At 43.5% G+C, this 21305-nt stretch overlaps 1 protein-coding gene across 2 annotated transcripts in view; it reads left to right on the top strand.

Annotated features, from left to right (window-relative positions):
• The window catches only part of trim71 (tripartite motif containing 71, E3 ubiquitin protein ligase), a 30147-nt gene extending 9199 nt beyond the window's left edge, over positions 1–20948 (top strand). For both annotated transcript variants that reach the window (XM_063199684.1, XM_063199683.1), the window contains 3 exons: positions 6105–6272; positions 12823–12957; positions 14233–20948. In XM_063199684.1, the coding sequence (XP_063055754.1) occupies positions 6105–6272; positions 12823–12957; positions 14233–15684 (1755 nt within the window). In that variant the 3' untranslated portion in view covers positions 15685–20948. The remainder of the gene's footprint in view (positions 1–6104; positions 6273–12822; positions 12958–14232) is intronic.
• Positions 20949–21305: the final 357 nt, after the last annotated feature.

Raw genomic sequence — 21305 nt, forward strand, 5'->3', positions numbered from 1 at the left:
AAACAGGATTAGTGTGCCGAAGGCATTCTTTAGATGTGTTGATTTCCTCACTGAGTGTTGGCTTCTCTACTCTGCGGTAGACTGGCGGTAGCATCAGTCGACATGGGAATTCTCACACGAGCCTGGCAGATGTACAGTGTTGTTGATGTGGAAATTTGTGAATTGCTGAGGGAATGTTGCATGTGCTTTTGGTGACATTACATGACATTACAAAAATGAAAGAAGGAAATGGCAGACAAAATTGTCAAAGAACCTCCTGCCGATGTGATTTCCCGTGTGTTGTTCCGGCAGTTTGTGAAATCTTGTGTTAAAAATGTATTTGCCGTAGCCAAGCAATGGACGCGTTTTATTTTGTTTCAAGAGCTTTCCGACGAACGTACAGCCAGGTTAATGCTATTAATATGCAACCAAACTCCCAAAGCAGCAAACCCACATAATATCCTTATCCACCCGTTTTTACATTTCCCCTCTTAAAATTGGTAATATTAATTGTAGCTGGTAAAAAAATAAGTAATTTTACGTTTATGCTTGGATTTCACCATAAAAAGTAGAAAGCAACAGCACCAACATTTTTCCAGTTATCGCCAAAAAAAACATGGTTGCATAATAACATTAGCCTGACTCTATTTGTTTCTCCATCATGTTTAGATTACAAGATGTAGGTCTATGCATTTCCCATGTTTATGGTCCATAGTTTCTTTTTTGTTGATGTACGACTGGTACAAAACCACAGCTTCCATGAAAATATCAATATTTACATACTTTGTAGTAGACCAACTAATACAAAGGAAAATACAGCTGATGGAAGACATTTCATGGGGTTATTTATTTGTGTGTAGTGTACTGGACATTTCAGGAGCTGAGGGGGGAAATCTCAGACTGTTCTACCAGCTGTCTCTTGTCATCTTTGCCCTGTGTTCCTGTGTCTAGTGTTTTTTGATGATGAATGATATCTAGATAAGGGGGGGGATTTATGGTGGTAAGCCCAACATTTATGTGGGAGGATATCTTATCCTTGCACTCCTGTTTTATTTTAATGAAATAAAAGAACAGGTTTTAAAAAAAAAAAACGTTGGGTCTTTGAGATGACCAACCAACATGTCCCCATCCAGGAAAAGAAAGACAAAGTGCTTGTCCAGGAAACGTGAAGCGGATCATTAAAGATTTATGCATTCCATCAGAGAGATACCTTCACTGTATATGACCATGTAGCTAGAAAGTAAAAGGTAGAGTCCACAGAGAGATTTCTTGGGCAATTGCTGCTGTGTAGGACCTGTTAAATAGCATTTGAGGACATACAGTAAATGTGAAAAGCCTGAACCCTGGAGCAGTTCCTCCTCTTTCGGAACAGGAGAATTGTTAAGCTATTCTGAAGCACAACATGCTTGTGGTACATCATTTGTGTTGTTTGCCAGGGAGTGTTACCAGAAATCTTAGTAAATTTTTTTTAGCTTGGAGCAGGTTTCACTGTTAAATTGGGCTGTAACGATACACTCAAGTCATGATTCGGCTCGTATTGCGATTTTTGATGTACGGTTCGATACACCCCGCGGTTTGTAAAATGTATGTTTTTGATGATTGTTTATAGGTAGAATGGGTTACAAGAGATTACTAATAATGTAAACAAAAGTTTAAAAATAACAATGATATTGATTTGACGCTTGGAAGCACCATCACATCATATCGTGGTTGCTTTATGTCTATAGGCATTTTTAAAATAGCACGGTAGGAAAGCTCAAACATTCCATCATTCCATTCCATGGCTCCACTTTTAGATGCGTTAGATGCATCCCAGCATCTCTATAAGAGGGTCTGTCCGTCCGCTGTCCGTCCGTCCGTCTGAAACGCATTCCTTCCTGTGTCCACAAGGCGTCAGAGTTGGCATTTTGGCCTGGAGCGAATGTGTGCAATCCAAAACCTCTATGATATGTTACCGAACCGGCAAGTATAAGCTGATTGGGTTGTGAGACAGACAACTGAGGGGGCATTGAATTTTCGTCATTGTTTTGCATTAAGGACAGTGGGAGGCAACTTCGTTCCGTCTCCACAGCACGCCAACACTGTGTCACTTATATTCACCATCTTTACCGCTTTATGAGACAATTCGGCCTATGAGTAGGCTATGTCAAACTGTTGCTTTCTGTTGCGCTTAGAGAGAGCACAGGAGCTGTATGGATGGTCCAGAGTACTGTAGAGAGACCATGGTTACTACAGTAAAACCATGGTTACAGTAAATTGCGTAAGGGGTTCTAAACAAAAATAGTAGACCTACTGGTACTGTTTAAGGGTAAATTGTTTAGTTTTTCTTTCTTTCAAGCATTTTTTCACACACAAATGCAAAAAAATAATATATTCAGACGACTTGGAATGCTATTGCAAGTCATTGCAACCTAAAACTGTCGAGTCAAGTCTCGAGTCAATAGGGTACCAATCGAGTCAAGTCACAAGTCATTCCTAATATTGGCAAGTCATGTCTCAAGTCGAGTCATTTGTGACTCAAGTAACAAGTCAGTCCAAGTCACAAGTCCACATCTCTGATCTGCAGTGACACATTATTGGGTGTTGATGCCTTTTGAAATGTGGGTGTTAACATACGTGGCCGAGCTATTATTTTCTCCTCAGTGTACTAGAAGCATTATTGAACATGTAGCCAATGTAATGAGATGGATGAGAGGATTGGCTACATGGGTCTTGAACATGTGGATTGACACACAGCTTGTTCAGAACTCACCAATGATTTCCGTTTCCCTTGAAGTCGCATGAGACTTCCTGTTTATTGTACAATTTCGGCCTAATGAAATGCTGCCTAGGGATAATCAAACATTTTCACAAACTCTAAGAATTACATGTGGCTTTATGACTACAAATGGATCAGTCACATAGTTTTCTGTGTGTTGCTGTAAGTTTCTCTTTTTTCTTACTTTATAATCTTTTTGTGTATTGTGCTGTGGCATTTGTGGTAACCCACAGGCTGTCTGAACACTTGCTTGTGCAGTTAATGAAATTTGGTCTTGATTATCATCTTAATTTCAAACAATCTATATTCAGATAATCCCACTGTGCTTTTTAATGAATAAAAATTGAATAAATTGTGCATAGTACTCTGATGCAGGCAGCCCATACAGGGTTAGTATGGGGCAGGTAATTCGAGTGCAATGGCCATTCTAGGGTTACACACAGCTGGCTGCAGGGCTGGGAGATGGAACTGTTTGATGTGGTACCAGAAAAGTTCTAAAAGCATGATTGTGTAAGGACTAGTGGTGTCAACAATGATCGATTCGGCAATCCGAATCGACGCGGGGCATGGACGATCCGATTCTATGTGGCAAGTTCCAGAAACGATGCGCCAATTTTTTTAAGTTTCAATTACTTCCGTGGATACTTCGGGAGCAACTGAATGTTAAATTAAATTAAAGTACTTCAAAGCATTGCAAGACTGATCCAGACTGATAAGGAAAACAGCCAATAAATTGTTGTTCAGTAAGTTATCTTGTATTGCCTCATCATGACTGATGAAACATTTGCTTTGCTTTCAGTAGAAATGTAATGCATTACAATGCATTGTAGAATTGAATTGAATTGAATCGGATCGAATCGGATCGTGAGGGCAGTGCCAATCCACACCACTAGTAAGGATAGGTTGAGTTTTTTGAATGTTGAGCTTGGCTTATGCATAATAAGTGTTGTTATTAATGTGTGTTATTTAGGAGGAACCACATTTCTAACGCGAAGTTCTGGAGAAAATGTGTTTTGTTGTGTCAGAAATGTATTTTTGTTTTTTTTATCTGTGAGGTAAGCATGTCCTTTTTCTATATGTACGTCAGGGACAATGGAGCTGTCAGATTTTTCTTTGGTCAGTAATCAGTCCTCAACCTGTCAAAGCAGGAAACCTGAAATCAAGCTTTGTTTCCATCTCCACAAGAGAAATGGTGAAATGAAGAACCCCCCTAAACAGTGTCAGTCTTTTCTTTCAGATAGAATTGATGGATGACTGGTTCTGTCACAACACATTTACAGCATTTTACATGAAAAAAGGCAAATGTAATCGCCACTCACCAACTTGGCCTACAGTTATGTTAATCTATGGAAATGTTGCCATAGTGAGTCTTCACTTCTGTTCCAATTTGCATTTCAAGTATGTTAAAAGCTACTTAAAGCGTTCAGTTCTTTAAATGAGCAAAGTCCCTCCCTTATGAAAAAATCCCACGTTACACTACACCATCAGGTTAAAAAAAAAAAAAAAAAGTAGCATAGTACAATATTAGGGCTGTAAGTGCAAAGTTTTGGAGGCAAACAAAAGACGTGCATATTACAAAACTACTATAATTAAATTTAGTATTGTGTCATTATGTCATGAAAAAGCTGCAGGGTTGTGCAGAAGATTGTTTTGTTCATAAAAGCTGGGCATGGCAGCTGTGAAGTCCTATGGAGCAGAATATGGCATGTGAGCTCAGTGGAAGAAGATGCACGTGTACCAGTATGGAATCACTCCAGGGCTCTCGCTGCTGCAGTGCATTTAGCTGTGCTTTGGCTGTTGCCATGGCTGCGCTCCTATAAGGGGGAGAGAGTGCATTATAAAGCCCCCTCAGCAAGATGCCTTATAAACCACCAGTGGCAACCAGCATGGGAAAGCACTGAAAAGATAAACACCCGTCCGTACGGATCATTATTGTAAACATTTATATTCTTGGCAACTGACCAATGTAACTATTTATGAGCACATACAGAGCCACATCATGTAGTTGACCGGGATCTCTGTAAAAGTCCCCTGAAGCTGTTTGGGCATGCTAGTAGTCATGCCGCCGCGTGCGCTCATGGTACCCAGAATACCTTGCAAGAGGGGATTAGGTGTGTGTGCAGATGAAGGCTCAGCCTCAGTGCTGACTGCACCTCTGAGAAAGAGAGAGCGAGCGTCCAGTGACTTCATCTGCAGGCCTCTATGCTTCCTCCTACTTCTCTTTCTGTGGCATTTGGTGACTGCTTGCATAAGATGTGCCCTACCGGCATCTACAGCGCCAAGGGAACTCTGTTCATTCTCAACCAGAGGTCCAAAGTTCTCCTAACCGAAGGTCTGCTAAAGGGGCGTTCACCTGATGTCACATGGATGCAGGGAATACACAGGCTTGATGTATCTTGCTCTACTAGACTACTCTTTGGTTGCACCTTTACTCTTGTACTAATTTGGTAGTGAGGGCCTGGACCCGCATCAGCACCTATTTCAATTGGAGGGAGTGAACGGTGTTAAATCAGATCCACTTCAAACTTCATCAGACTTAAACAATTTCTGACGTTTGGTGGTAATGTCTCCAGGCCTGTGTGCTGGCAATTCAACTGTCTGCGTTTCTGTGCCTTTCTGAAACTGAAATTAAAGCTGCAAGTGGCGTTGACGGGCCCTCGTACCTATGACTCGAGGCAGGGCATATCACCCCCGCCCCCCATCTGCCTTTTCTGTTTTTCTAAGTCAGATACACAGCCTTACCATGCTTGTGAGGTTTTCCTGTTAGGGAAACACTGCAAAAAGAAATCGTTGACACCTCAATTCACCGGGCTGCTATTTTCATCAAGTCGCCATTTTGCTATCTTTCAGCATATCTAAAATCTCTTTTCCATTCATCATCTACAATGTCTTGAGCCCAATGTTTGCCCAATATGAGTCAGATCTGGTGTACTGTTTAGGACAAGTGTTTTGTATGTAAACATTTTAAAAGTCCAATTTTCTCACTTCCTGTTGGCCTTGTTATCGTAGTACTGACCTTTTTTGTTCTTTGGTGCTCGGCCCCTAATGAAGAAAATTAGCATGTGATGAGCAGTATTTTCTTAAAATTGCATACAGGTCATTTGAAGTCATATGAAAACCGACTGACAAATTCATGTCTAGATACGCACAGTGATGTTTATGTTGATGAAGTATTCTCCTTTTACCCCTCTTTCTCTCTCTCTCTCTCTCTCTCTCTCTCTCTCTCTCTCTCTCTCTCTCTCTCTCTCTCTCTCTCTCTCTTTCCTTATCGACACAAGTAAGGAAAATGCATGTATAATAATCAACAGACATTCTAAAATCATCTCTCTCTCTCTCTCTCTCTCTCCTGCCCCATCTCTCTCTCTAGGTGCTGCGCTTCTTCTGTGACAGCTGCTCGGTGCCCATTTGCCGTGAGTGCAGCGCAGGGCGGCACGCCGGCCACAGCGTCACCTACCTTCAGGACGCGGTGCAAGACTGCCGTGCCCTCACCATCCAGCTGCTGGCCGATGCCCAGCAGGGACGACAGGCTGTTCAGGTATGCCAAGGCCACTCATTCTAGTTCTGCATCACATTTTAACCCATGGATGCCTAAGGCACCCACGAAAAGACTGCTAAATACCTAAAGCTCAGTTTAGGCTCAGAAACATTCATTAAATAAGTTGCCAATGCTTTGTAGCTTGATTTATTTACAAAGCCAAAAGACAACAGACATAGCGACATAGCCTACGGAATTACCTACTTGCAAGCTACGACTCTGCAGTTATATCGGGACAGTTGAGTGTCTCCATAGAAACATTCGATTTCATGCGACCTGCTGATTTCAACAATAGTCTACTCCTTGTATTGAAGGCAGTTTGAACAATCCTCTCGTTGCCCCTACCGTTGTGACGATGAATAACATGGCACAGACCTAGTGATCCCGGCGGAGCAAAAATCAAAACTATCTGCGGAGACCTCTGTGCGACAGGCTGTCGCGAGAGCATACACAACCCTTTAGCCCTTTTTGGGGAAAAGTGCCCTCGGCCTATAAAAACCTAAATGGCCTCAGCCTCCAAAGCAAATAAAAGCATGAAATGAGTTACATTTAAGAGCTAAGATCCTCATCTTATATTAGAATGTGTTCATTCAGCCCTAACATAAACACATTTTTAATTATAAAAAAACCCTCAAATCTCATGAGCCTGAATGCTGCGCTCATGCAGCTTCAGGCGTCTACGTCAATGTTGCATATACGCAGCATCCAGCATCAATAGGTTAAAGGACATTGTGCCAGGAGATGGGACGTTATGCATGTGGATATCCCCCACATCTGCTGGGGAACAACCCTGTATTTCTGTGCTATCAAAAAGCACCTGGACCTTTACCTGTCAATGTTCAAAGTCCGCTTTTGTCAAAGCTATACTCTTCTTAAACCGCCCGCAGCAACAAAGAATATTTCATCTGCCTTCTAATTTCACTCAAACAGAGGGTCTGGAATGGAAAAATGATTTGAAATCGACTTGAAAAATGAATTGAGACTGGGAGTTACGGCTGAATCTCTCCTAGCTGGTGGACTCTTGTCACATCAGTGTAGCTCTTGAATTGGTGGAGATCTTAAATCATTGCCTTTGTAGTTTTACAATGGAATTGTTGCAATCTGCAACTTCAGATAGCAATCAATTGGATGTTCACACACACACACACACACACACACACACACACACACACACACACACACACACACACACACACACACACACACACACACACACACACACACACACACACACCACCCCCAGCGGCAGCTCCCATTCAGATGGCTCATGGCCCAAGCACGAGTCATTAGCACAACACAGAGGAAATGATTCCATCAGGCCCTGGGCCTCGGCAGGGGTCTCTCTCTCTCTCTCTCTCTCTCTCTCTCTCTCTCTCTCTCTCTCTCTCTCTCTCTCTCTCTCTCTCTCTCTCTCTCTCTCTCTCTCTCTCTCTCTCTCTCTCTCTCTCTCTCTCTCTCTCTCTGTGTCTGTGGGGGTGGCAGGCTCCTCTAATCCCTCAGCTCCAGCCAGCTGGGGTGGAGAGTGAAAGGGCACCAGAGGGAGAGATAAAGGAAGGGAGTGATGGCTAGATATCCACCCCCCCCCCCCTATTGAGGGGGGATTCCTGGAGGAGAAGGGGGGGGGGGAGAAGCCAGGTCCATCCCTCCAACCCCAGACCCCATGCCATGCTCGCATGTCAATTAAGAGGCAATCCCTCCTCAATAACCCCCCCCCCATCCACCTCACAAATGTCCCTGAAGTAATTACCCCTCATTGTTTTCAGTTGCTTTTTTTTACGGCCGCGATCTTATGGGTGACACAGTGCTGCTGCTGGGAGTAAAGGGCGGGTTATGCTTCCTACTTGCGCCACAGAGTGAGCTTGTCGCAGCCATGATGCAGTTAATTTTGGTTTATGCCCTGTTTTGAAGCACGGTCTGCGCGATGTCATTCCACGCTCAAACTGCCTTCAATACAAAGAGTAACCTAGACGTGCCGGTTGTTTTTGTGGATTCACAGAATCGACGACAATGAAAATGCAACATTACATCTTTATATCACGTGCATGTTTGATCGCACTGGCAGCCACCGTGGTAGTTTGGAACAAAGAAGTGGCTCATTTGTCGAGGACGAAGCGGAATGTTTCCTCGACCTCGGAACCACTGTTCAACTGTCCAAATAACTTCAGCGTGGTAACTTGCAAGCGCACGTGTTGTCTTTGGTTCGTGTAAATAAATCAAACGACAAAGCATGGGCAACTTATTTAATGAAGAGCTCACAGTCGGTAGACCGACGAAGGTTAGAACAAGGAAGTAGCTCTCTACTCCAGGACAGAGCAGGCTGGTCGAGAGGACCAATCAGAGACCTATTTTCGCCATTTCACGCCGTCGCTCCCTGCGTCGAGACACAATTTTGGGGAGGTGCCCCTCAGTACCTGCGTGATGGGGGGGGGGGCTCCACTCCGTTAACTGCGCGGCTCACTGCATCACGACGCAGGGACGCTGATCTCGAGGCATAAACCACCCTTAACTGCAACCTCCGCTTGTCCAGAGCTGTCGATGACCGCGAGCCAGAAGTCCATTGTCTTATCTGCTGCACGGACTGCTGCCTTGATGGCTGAATGTTGAATGTTGTGTTGCTCAGTTTTAACCAGAGCGTGCCAAAGTCGAGTTTTGATTTCTTTCCATCAATTGGGAAATTGGGTTTCATCGCTTCATATGCATCAGATCTAGCATCTCTCTCACTCTCTCACTCTCTCATTCTCACTCTCACACACACACACGCACACCATTTGGATGTGTGGTAGCGTAACAAAGGCCATCCTGCACAGTCTTCCTACATGGGGCTTGAACTCGCAACCTCACAGCAAACCCATCGGCATGGGAGACAGACATGCCACCAAGAGAGCTGCATGCCTCGCTGCTTGCTCAGTTCCCACCAGTGTATCTGTATGAAGGCTTAACATTGGCATCTGTCAACTGCCAAAATGGGGATAAAACCTTCATACATTTTATTTTTTATTTGATTTTATGCATTTTATATTTATTTTTGAAATGTAAGGATCAGGTACAGGTGCCATGCAGTAATTTATGGGGTAATGATTTCCGTCTCACTAGTCACTAGCCATTTTTGCGGGTCAGTTTTTTATTCTGGGATACATCACATTTTTGTGCTTTGTGTGAGTTTGAAATGAATACAGTATATCATTGTAAAGAGGGAAACTGTGGCTCGTAGAAAGGATTGGGAAAACGACTACCTCCAGTTAGCCTGACTCTCGCCAGACCCTTGTCTATTTCTGCTCAGCTTTGTGAACTTGCGTGAGGGTCTGGAGGACCTTTGCATTTGCCCTGCTCCCGAACCAAAATGCAGTAGAACCAAGCAGGATCATGGGCTTTTCAGAGATGTGACAGTCAAATTTTAAACCTAAAATCAGGAGGGGAAAGTAAGTGAAATGCGAAATGGCCGCTCGCATGGACTCACTCATCAACATTGATTCTGTCATTTCGACTGTATTTTCGAATCTGTGGGTAGAAGTCAGAACAGGTCATTAAAAATGGTAGACAAGTGTTTCCCCGAACACATGCACAGTTTTGTTTGAGGAAACCACACCTTTGCAGACCTACTCAGATGGTGTAGTCCCAGACGAATGTTCGTGGAGCAAGGTGGAAACCCATTTATCTGGCTAGAGTCAGGTTAACCCACAGTGGCCTGTGAGCAGAGAGGTGAAGCGTCAAGCCCTGGTGGTAGCAGTGATCAGATTACAGAGCATCACATCATGCGGCGGAGGTGCTGGGAGGGCCTGTGGAAGGGGTCTGTAGCTTATGCTTATGCTTCTGCTTCCTCCTGAGGAACTTGCCCAGCTCAGCTAGCCACCACAGAGCTCTGCTGGAGGAGGTCCAAGCTGCATTATCGTCAGCAGGAGAGAGAAGAGAAGAAGAGGCTTGAGATTCGAGCATGCCAGCTTTACTTGGCCGCAGTAATCTGATTTGCTGGGGTTTAGTGTTGCAGCTTTTAGTTTAGTGCTTGCTTGCTGCTGTGGGGTCTGTTGCTTTGGAGGAGAAGTGACAACTGATGGTTGGCTGCTGAAATAGATGGCTTCTAATGTGTTAACTTCACTTGTCCATCAGTCCCTTCCCTTTCCTTTCCTTCCCTTCCGTTCCCTTCCCCAGAAGCAGGAATTGCAATTAGTAAAAAAAATAATTCAGATTTTCACCAAGCACGCCATAGTTCAGACCATCTTGACAACAAACCTCCCACCTTGACTAGCTTTTTTTTTTGTCATTTCCGTTTCTCAACAATGAAATAAAGGAAACACGCACAGGTACCCAGACGGCCAATGCATTGCATGGCAAATCATTTCCCTAGCAAGGTAGTAATGGACATAGAAACATTGCTCACATTTACTACATTTAACTTTGTTGTAGTCCGAATGTAAAATATTTAGCTTAACATTGCATGAGCAAAAAAGCTTTTACTTGTGTTTTCCGCACTGTGGTGCTATGATCAGTGATTGGGCAACCTTTATTTTTCCATGTTGTGTCGAGAAAGAAGGAAAATTCCTGAGGTTTATCGTAAGAAAGGGGAGTCTCTTTTTGTTGTGATAGTTTTAAAGAGCATCTGTTGTGGAGGTCGCCCCGTCCTCCCTCCGTGTGCCTGTGGGATCCACAGGGCTGTTTTACTGGGGTTGAGGGGTCACGGCCTCACAGCTTGGTGTCTTTCACTTCCCAGTGTGGCGTCACAATAGATCCCCTCGTGTGTGTATGGGCCCATTCATCCGGCCCCAAAAGATCAGGAAAGCCATCGGCCCAGCGCATAATGGAGGGGGAAAATGCCCGTTTAGCTGCGTGTCTATATTTGGATGCTGAATGACAGCTAGGCAATCTATTCCAGTCAGGGTTATTCTTTGGAACTATCCAAGTAGCCAAAAGATGCAGATATGTGAACGGACATAAACTGATGTATCATGCCGTCAGCTCATCAGGCTGATATTTGGCATTTTTGAACAATTCTGCATTGGTTGATTTGTGTGTCCAACACTTAGCTTGTTTAATGAAACTCTGCTGCCTTATCTTAAGGGACCATACACTCTTCTCTGTCAGGCTGTTTTTTTCCATCCCCAGTTGGAATGTCCCATGTGTGGGGTTTTTTTGCATCAGAGGAAGGAAAGTAGTGTTGTCATGTTTTGGATCACTGAAATTGACAATGTTTCTTTTTAATGAAGTGGAGAAGGGTTGCTCTGGCCTGTCGGGAATTGAACCCGAACCTTCTTGGGTACCAAACTAAAGGGCTCTGCATACTTCACGTGCGCACTTTGTCGCGAGTGGCGCGAGAACCATTAATGACGTCATCACTTGCGACAGACTATTCATACTTCAAAAGCGCCTTGCTCGCATTGTCGGAAGTGCCCTCTGCTGTTCATGAGAGAAACGGCAGTATTTTTCGCAACTCGCAGCGTGAGTTCTACTGATGTATAAAATAGAAAGCCAAACACGGCTGCTGTAGGGCTACTGAACATCTGACTTGTGACTTACCACATTGAAACATATATTTTTTGTTGTAGCCTACATTGCCAGATAATTCCAAGACCATGTGAGAGCATTGTTCTGGCGGCAGAATTTATAAATAGATCGCCGAACACAACGTGCTTCTGAACAAAGTAAACAATTGTTTCACTGAACAACATTTAAGAGAGAAGATAAAATAACTCTCTGACATTTTATTATCCTCAAAATGATGCAGGATCCATTCTGTAGTAGCCTACAGTAGTTGTAGCCTCTCTTCGCAACTCCTGCTTTGTCTGCCTACCTGCATGGTCGCTGGTGGCGCACGACATGTTACAAAAAATGTGGGGTGCACGACGTCTCGACACGGCAGCTCGCGCCACGGCGTGTGACGTCATTTTGGGTCACGTGATGGCGCGAGTGAGGTCGCGAGTGAGGTCGTGAGTGAAGTATGAAGGAGACTTACACCAGTCACGCCAAGTATGAATCCCCCTTAAGGGTGCCTAGGAGTCAACTAGCCATGCCGTCAAGCGAGCCTTCGATCAGTTGCATATGCCACAGACAATGTCAATAGAACTCAAGTTGCAAGGGGTATAGGCTACTAGGGTGGCAGAGTGAGCGTTCATACATCCACTAATGAATAATCTTAAAGGGACACTGTGTGAGATTTTTAGTTTTTTATTTCCAGAATTCATGCTGCCCATTCACTTATGTTACCTTTTTCATGAATACTTACCACCACCATCAAATTCTAAGTATTCATTATGACTGGAAAAATTGCACTTTTCGTACACGAAAAGGGGGATCTTCTCTATGGTCCGCCATTTTGAATTTCCAAAAATAGCCATTTTTAGCTGCAAAAATTACTACTTGGACCATACTAGAAAATATTTGTTTATTAGTTAGTACATTTTCATGTAAAGTGTACCTTTAAAAGAATGTAGATTAGTAGATGGCTCGATAACTCATCAACCATGAAAATGTTTCACTTTTATTTATTGTTTGTTTGTTTGTTTATTTATTTGTTGTTTGTTCATTTTGCTATAAATTGTGCAATTTGTTTCCCTTACAGTTGAGCATTGAGAAGGCCCAAGCCATAGCTGAGCAGGTGGAGCTGAAAGCGAAGGTGGTGCAGACGGAGGTGAAGACCATTACTCTGCGCCACAAGAAGGCCTTGGAGGAGAGGGAGTGTGAGCTCCTCTGGAAGGTAAGCAGAGCAGAGCATGTTTGGAAATGTAGCTCCACGCTCCACGTATAGGTTTGGAAATGTAGCTCCACGCTCCACGTATAGCTTTGGAAATGTAGCTCCACGTATAGGTTTGGAAATGTAGCTCCACGTATAGGTTTGGAAGTGTAGCTCCACGTATAGGTTTGGAAATGTAGCTCCACGTATAGGTTTGGAAATGTAGCTCCACGTATAGCTTTGGAAATGTAGCTCCACGTATAGCTTTGGAAATGTAGCTCCACGTATACGTTTGCGCGTGTGGAGAGAGTCATTTCATGAACAATATGAAATCAATCAAGTATTACATTTTCCACTTATCATGGGCATTACTTCAACAACATGCACACCTGTTCATACTTTGAAGAGGTGCTAGTGCTCTCTGAAAGTAAGCAGATATACAAAAACACTTGTGTGTAGGTATCAGTATAGTAAAAAAAAAAAAGAAAATGACATTCACTCATGATACAGAAAGAAGCCCTGAGGGAAATAATGGGTGATTGTTTCTTTTTTCTTCTTTACAGCAATCTATGCAGGCCTATGCTGTTTCTCAGTAACAATGAATACAGGACGTATCGGTTAACACTGACCTCTGTGCTGATGTTTGTGCGAGCATTATACCATAAACATATTGTATGACAGGGTTTTCACAATGCCATACTCTGTGGATTGGAGACACAAAACCCTTTGAAAACAAACCGAAATCCACCGTGCCCTTTTGTGCAGTTTTCCTTTATGCAAACCAAACTTGACACAGCAAAAGTGGGGACTTTTTCACCCAACTGTTGAGAGCGGCCACGAAGCATTTTGCTGCCAAATTATTTTAAAGGGACACTGTGTGAGATTTTTAGTTGTTTATTTCCAGAATCCATGCTGTTTTACTTTCATGTAAAGATCAAATTTGGCAATAGCCAGCCCAATTTCAATAAGCAGCATAGTTACAGTACCTTTTGTGACCATTTCCTGCACAGTGTCCCTTTAATGTAGTTCATTTTTAGTAGTTTTAGTAGTATTTTCGAAATCTACACTGCCTGTTCACAAATGTGTTATTCACTGGTCTAGCACTAAACAGAGTAGGTTTTGCAGTCAGAGAAGTACAGTTTATGACTAATAATTCAAAATGGCTGAAATCAACAAACAAAATTGGGAGTGCAAGGCAGATAATGATAGTGGACAAGAGTGTTTCAAGATTTTGATGATAAAATTCTTTAAAATGAGTCGTTTTAATTTGCTCTTTGTTTTTTGTTTTTGTTTTTTCAGGTTGAGAAGATCCGTCAGGTGAAGGCCAAGTCCCTGTACCTCCAGGTGGAGAAGCTCCACCAGAACCTGACCAAGCTGGACACCACCATCGCCACAGTGCAGCAGGTGCTGGAGGAGGGTGGGAGCCTGGACGTGCTGCTGGCCCGCGAGCACATGCTGGCCCAGATCGAGGAGCTAAAGGCCCTGCGCTGCCTGCTGCAGCCGCAGGAGGACGACCGCATTGTCTTCACCCCGCCCGACCAGGCGCTCTTCATAGCCATCAAGTCCATGGGCCTGATCAGCAGCGGCGCCTACGCGTCTGCCTCCAAAGCCCACGGCGAGGGCCTGAAGCGGGGCCTGCAGGGCAAGGTAGCCTCCTTTACCGTGGTGGGCTACGACCATGATGGCGAGCCCCGGCTGTCTGGCGGAGACGGTGTGTCGGCCGTGCTGATGGGTCCTGACAGGGCCCTGTCCAGCGCCGACGTGTCCGACCATCAGGACGGCACCTATACGGTGAGCTACCTGTCCAAGAGCGAGGGCGAGCACCTGCTGTCCGTGCTCATCTGCAATCAGCACATTGAGGGCAGCCCTTTCAAGGTGCTGGTGAAGTCGGGCCGCAGCTATGGCGGGGTGGGGCTGCCCATGGCCTCGTTCGGGAGCGAGGGGGACGGCGAGGGGCAACTCTGCCGCCCCTGGGGCGTCTGCGTCGACAAGGAAGGATTTGTGGTGGTGGCGGACCGGAGCAACAATCGCGTGCAAATCTTCAAGCCCTGTGGCGCCTTCCACCACAAATTCGGCACGCTAGGCTCGCGCCCTGGCCAGTTTGACCGGCCTGCGGGCGTGGCCTGCGACAGCCAGCGGAGAATCATTGTGGCGGACAAGGACAATCACCGCATCCAGATCTTCACCTTCGAGGGCCAGTTCCTCCTCAAGTTTGGCGAGAAGGGCACAAAGAATGGGCAGTTTAACTACCCCTGGGACGTCGCCGTGAACACGGAGGGAAAGATCCTGGTGTCCGACACGCGCAACCACCGCGTGCAGCTCTTCGGGCCCGACGGCACGTTCCTCAACAAGTATGGCTTCGAGGGAGCGCTGTGGAAGCATTTCGACTCACCGCGTGGCGTGGCCTTCAACCAGGAAGGGCACCTGGTGGTCACAGACTTCAACAATCACCGACTGCTCGTCATCCGGCCGGACTGCCAGTCCGCTCGCTTCTTGGGCTCGGAGGGGACGGGCAACGGGCAGTTCCTGCGCCCGCAGGGGGTGGCGGTGGACCAAGAGGACCGCATCATCGTCGCCGACTCCCGCAACCATCGCATTCAGGTGTTCGAGCCCAACGGCAATTTCTTATGCAAGTTCGGCACTCAGGGCAGTGGCTTTGGGCAGATGGATCGCCCATCGGGTATAGCCGTTACCCCTGACGGAATGATTGTCGCCGTGGACTTTGGTAACAACCGAATCCTCATGTTCTAAGCAATGCTTGCTTTTTGCTCGGTGTGGCAAAAGGAAGCATCGTGAAGAAGCGGAGAAAAGAAGATTTTCGGTACACACACATCAGGAGCAAAAAAGTGGAGAAAATACTAACAGAGTTAAATCTCATTGTCTAAAACACTTTAAATCAAAATGCCTTTTGTATTAGTTAATCAGAGCATATTGAAGCCGTCTGCTCAGTGCTGACCAACAGATCTGTTCTGTGGTCTAAGAAGCAGCCCTTCCACTTTCCAAGGGGCTAGGACTGCTGAAATAGGATACCCTTTTTGCTCTCGATGTGTGTTTCAAATCTCTTTTTTTGTTCAGATTTTTCTCAGGGAATTTCTTTCATTCTTGAAATATTTTACTCTCTGCATCATTACCTACCTCATCTGGCTTATGTATGAATGTACTCGCATTGTTTTGTGTGCAGAGACTTAGTCCATGAAGTTTTATATAAAAAAACATCTACCTCAGTGCTTTTTAGCAAGAGAAAAACTACAAAAATGAAGCAATGTTTGATTTGTATTTGCACAGCTCGCACAAAATTTCCCAGTTGTTACTGTGCACATAAAGCAATGAAAATAACCCTGAATGATTCTAAAAAAAAAAAAACAATGTTTCAAATTTACCAGTTTGTGGCATGTTTTAGCCAAAGCATGCAGCCATATTCAGAGAAATCTACTGTGTTTTGTTGTTGTTTGTAGTTCTATATACACGTCATCTGCCTCATACCTCTGTTTTAAACTTTTTACCTCAACTACACAATACCTCCAATGGGTCCAGCTGCCTCTGCAAGCATTTTCCGTTTCATTTTTGTTTTATATATATATATATATGGGGGCTCAGTCACACTTACTTGACTGACTAAACATAGTTAAGAACATTTATCTTGCATTATCCCCTAATGTCGCATATTAAAATGAAAAATCACAGATCCAGTTGTATGGCAAGAATATTGCAAGAAACCAAAAAAAAAAAATTCTCCAGAAGAGATTTGCTTTAATGAAAAATATTATTGTCTAGGTCCTGGTGGCTCTTTAGGGGGAAATTAAAGGAGGGGCATAATATTTTCTATGAATATAACTAACCTCTATTTGATTTGTTTGTCTTGCAAAGTTAGTATTTGAAAAATGAATTACTATGGCTGCACAACTTTAAGGTGAAAGAATGATATAATAGCAAGGTGTTTGTTTGAAATGGGCACAACTGTGCTGGGGGGAAATGTTGAATTTGTATCCAAATGTTGTTTGAATTTCTTAGTTTGATAGCCATAATTTAGTTTGTGGACTTAAGTGTGGGGGTTCTGGCCTGGACTCCACTTAGGCTTTTCAAGCCTTTGTTGCGAGGGCTCGGCTTTCAGAGAAACTGTTCCACGTGTCTTTTTGTTATTGTTGTTGGCAAGAAAGTTCTCCAGGGGGCTCTCTCTGGCGGTGGTGGTGGTGGTGGTGGTGATAGGCGCCGTCATTACGTCACGTCAAGGCTTCAGTAGAAACTCAGCCCTCCAACCTCAAAACAATCCTCTGCTACTGAGGTGGTGTGTCACGGAGTAGAGCGTCTCTTGCTGAACCGCTTGCAATGTTATTGCCTTGTTCTCTCCGCTTGTCTTTAATTGAAATTGTTCATTGCCACCTAAAAACATAACATAAACATGTATGGTATCAGTATTTGCAACAGAAAGCACACAAGTTGTTGTTGAGAGCAGACTTTTGATTCTCAGTTAGGTCATGGGATGGATACGGTGATGTGATTGTCAGTCTAGGCACTTGGTGTTTAAACTCTCGGCTGCTTCTGGACTTGGGGACGGGGCATGAACCCTGAAGCACACACACAGTACAAGTGACACACTTTTCTCCTGGAGCAGCAGAGACCGTTTCCCTTCCAGCCTAACCTGAGAGTTATGGACCTTTAAAGGGTCCGGTGTTGGCGTGTTGTGCTATGATAAGATCATAGACTCATTGGAAACATGCAAAATCTGTACTTTTTTGATTGTATTCGGCAAGCCCCTTTGGCTATCCAAGTTGATATCTGTTAGGTCTGGAGAATTACTAATTCCTAAGCTGAAAAGAAAATGCATCATGTCTGTCATTTTCAAAGATGACTTCCTTCACAATTTAATTTTGTGTACTGTTAATGAACCTCGCGTTACAGTTTTGGAAGGTTATTTTGAGTGGGCATGGCATTCAGGATAATCTGTATATTACTTCAGTTAGGTTAGTTAGAACGTGGGAAGTTAAGACACTGAAAGGGCAGTGAAACGAGCAAAACAAACTCATACCTCATTTTTAAGTATAAAGGTGTCATCAATGTTTTGATGAACAAACCTATGCAGGTTTGTGTGTTCACATTTGTGTTGCGTGTAGACATTTGTCCACATGCCTCCGTTACAGCACAAGGATTACTGGTTAGCTTTACATTGAATGTCTTGCCAAACCCTGTGACCATATATTATTTTAAGCTTGTGCCAAAACTATGGTAAAAGCAAATCATCTTAGTGCAATGATCTTTAAGACAAGCTGTTGAGCTTCAAAACCTTTTCTGGCTATTCTGACTTGTCTCTTCCTTTTTATTTCAGTGACCTCATCATTTTGTGTTTCATTGTCCAGCATTAACATGGGCCTACAAAAGTCCATGTAATATTTACCTCAGTTGAGAGTGAGGTTGTGTCTTAAAGGCTGCCTCTTCTCACACACCTCTTATGTTCTTTCCAAGTTTGTCATTGGAGTTTCACTACAACTTCTAGATATATTTACACTCTGAATATTCTTCAGGTATTATTTCAGCAGATGTTTTAGTAAGTGTTCCTTACTAACATGATGGCTATGTTTTCATGCATAGCCAAGAAAAAAAAAGAAGAAACTTCTTTCATGTCTTTACCTCTTGTCCTCTTGTGTAACACACTTGCTTTTTAGAGCCATAGCTGGAGATCTCTAGTAGACCACTGAAAAAAAGATACTTAAAGAAAACCAAAAGGAGCTTGAGGATGAAAAGTGTGAATGTGAAGTTGTCTGGGGATTAGAAAGCAGCTATCACCTGGCCAATGGCCTACCTGGGTAGCAAGCGTGTGAGAGTCAGACCTTTTCACCTAGTATTACTTTGCTCCAACACGGAGCACAAGTGCTGCAGAAATCGCCTCCCGTGTGATCCTAAGATCTATACTCTTTAAGAGGAAAAATGAAAAACCCTATATTTATATTTTTTGCATGCTTTAAAAGTCCTTGTAGACAAGTGGATTTGAAATAACAGTTAAAGAAAAAAAATAACTATTTGATGACACTTTTATGATGTACCAAAAAAAGTGTGTATGGTAGATTGTGGTGGATGGCTTTGACCTATACGATTGTATTTCTCTTTCACAAATAGCTTTACAGAGCCCAAGAAAGGTACCTCATTGTGTAAGACACTAGTGGCATGGTTTTTGTCCATGATGCCTTACCACACATGCAGTAGTAGGCAAATAAAACAAATAAATAAATCAAAACTTTTCTTCCCAACTTGATTATCTATAACCTAAAACTGCCAAATAGTCTTCTTTAAATTAATTTCCTGGCTGACATTGTGTAATGTTAAATGTTTGACCTGGAATACCTCTTTACCAAGCTCACCTCTGGTGTGAAACGGCATAGAGGGTGTATCCTCATGCCATGTTTTACACTGAACAATCATCAGGATGCTGCGTGCAGAGATGTGGTCTGTGGAGCCGTGTTTAAGTCAATGTCCAGTATGAAAAATGTGAGGGATGACATTCACCGCAGTTCCATGTAAATTGACTTGAATGTGTGTTTCCAAAGATGCACAAAGGCCCCTTTCTGAGCTACTGGTTGCTTGTGAAGTATACAGACCGCTTTTCTCTTAAGACGAGATTGTGTGGGTGACAAGCCTAGTGTCTACAACACTAAGGGGGGGGGGCACCAGCATACATACACCAGCCGCTGACTGTGCATAAGTGTCATGGACGAGGATGTGCAGGCTTTTTGAAAGCATCAGGTTAATTTCAAACCAATTATTTTATCAAAGCGTATGTGTATCAGTCACCTGCATATTCCTGCTAAAGATGTACTGATTGGGTCTCTAGAATTTTTGCTTTTTTGTTTTTTTTTCCCCCTTTGTGGGCCTCTTTTGGCCATTTCAAGCTTATTTTAGTCCGTTTCTGACGAAACACACACACACAACCAACCTCATATGCACACATCTTCTCAGAAGTGCATGGTCCAAGACCCATTTTAATGATTGTATTGTCTTCTGATGTGTACACATGTAAGAAACAACTCAGGTAGCTTTCTAGAGATTAAAAATCCCAAACTTTTTTTTTCTCTTGACATTTGATAGTGAATCCGCTAATAGTACTTTTAGTTCCTGATTTGTGTGTGTGTGTGTGTGTGTGTGTGTGTGTGTGTGCATGCGTGTGTGTATGCGTGTGTATGTGTGTGTATGTGTGCAAGTTCATGTCTTGATCCCTGTTAAAAAAAATAAAAAAAATGCTGTTTGTGTAATTTTTTGCAGGATCCCCTTCGTTTTATTTCCGTTTAAGTTGTTCCGAAAATGTAAAGTGATGCATTTGACCATTTTTGTACAAATTCACCTTTTTTAATCAGCCCCAGAAAAGCCACAGAGAAATGGCTATGGGATATCGCTTCCCTTCCGTTTTCCCCAGATAAAAAACCCCCTCAATTTCTCAGGAAACCAATTGGCACAATTTTTGTTTGCTGTAGCAGCCAATCAACCTGACCAAAGAGAAGCTATTTTTTTCATTTTTTTTGGGTTTGCCTTCAGATAAGTGAAAAAACATGCCTTAACGTCATTTGAAACAGTTCTTATATTCTATATTATATACGGCTACAGTCACTCCCTAGAAGCTTTCCCCAATGAAGTCCTTCCATTGAAGTGAGTTGTACATTACACAGGATTCCCACGGCCATTTCCTGTGTGCGATTGTGGTTTTGGCGGCTGTTTTCAGGAATTGGGGTTGGCCTGTAAATGTGTAGAGGGGGGAAAGCTGGAGCTTAGGGCAGGTTCTGTAAGAGTCTTCCCCATCTTCCTTTCTCCCATCTCATCTTTAAGCCCTTTCCCATTCTCTCAACTGGTTGGTGTCATGTCAGTGTTGTCTCAAAAGAAAAAAGAGAAATCCGACAGAAGAGACTAAAATACTATGTGGCCTGCAGTCTCGGTCTCTTGGTCTTTGTGGACTTTAAACATTTCCTATGCAGTTTTTTTGATTTTATGTACTGTTTACACTTAAATAAAATTGTACTTCTTGGATCCTGAAATATGTGTGACTTGTTTTTTTTTTCCCCCAAACTTTTTTGAGTGCGTCTTTAGGTGTAGGTTTCAATGAACGAAGACATTCCTGAAGGAAACGATGACCTTAAGAAACTTGTGTTTCCGCATTCCAGGCGTTGGAATTAGGGGTGGAGGTCAGAGTTTAAGACAGGCCAGCAGTGGTCAACAAGCATGGCCGCCCGTTGGCCATATTGGAAATACAGGAAGCTGTCCTATGGTTACAACAACTAAACCCTGACTGAAGCTAAAGGGAGTGTGGAGAGGTGAAGTTTGCACCCAAGAAAGTACAGACCACAGCAGGGGAACAGGTTCAAGAAAGAATTTCCATTTGTCTATTTGGCAAT

Source organism: Engraulis encrasicolus, chromosome 5, assembly GCF_034702125.1.
Source record: "Engraulis encrasicolus isolate BLACKSEA-1 chromosome 5, IST_EnEncr_1.0, whole genome shotgun sequence".
NCBI classification, from domain to species: Eukaryota; Metazoa; Chordata; class Actinopteri; order Clupeiformes; family Engraulidae; genus Engraulis; species Engraulis encrasicolus.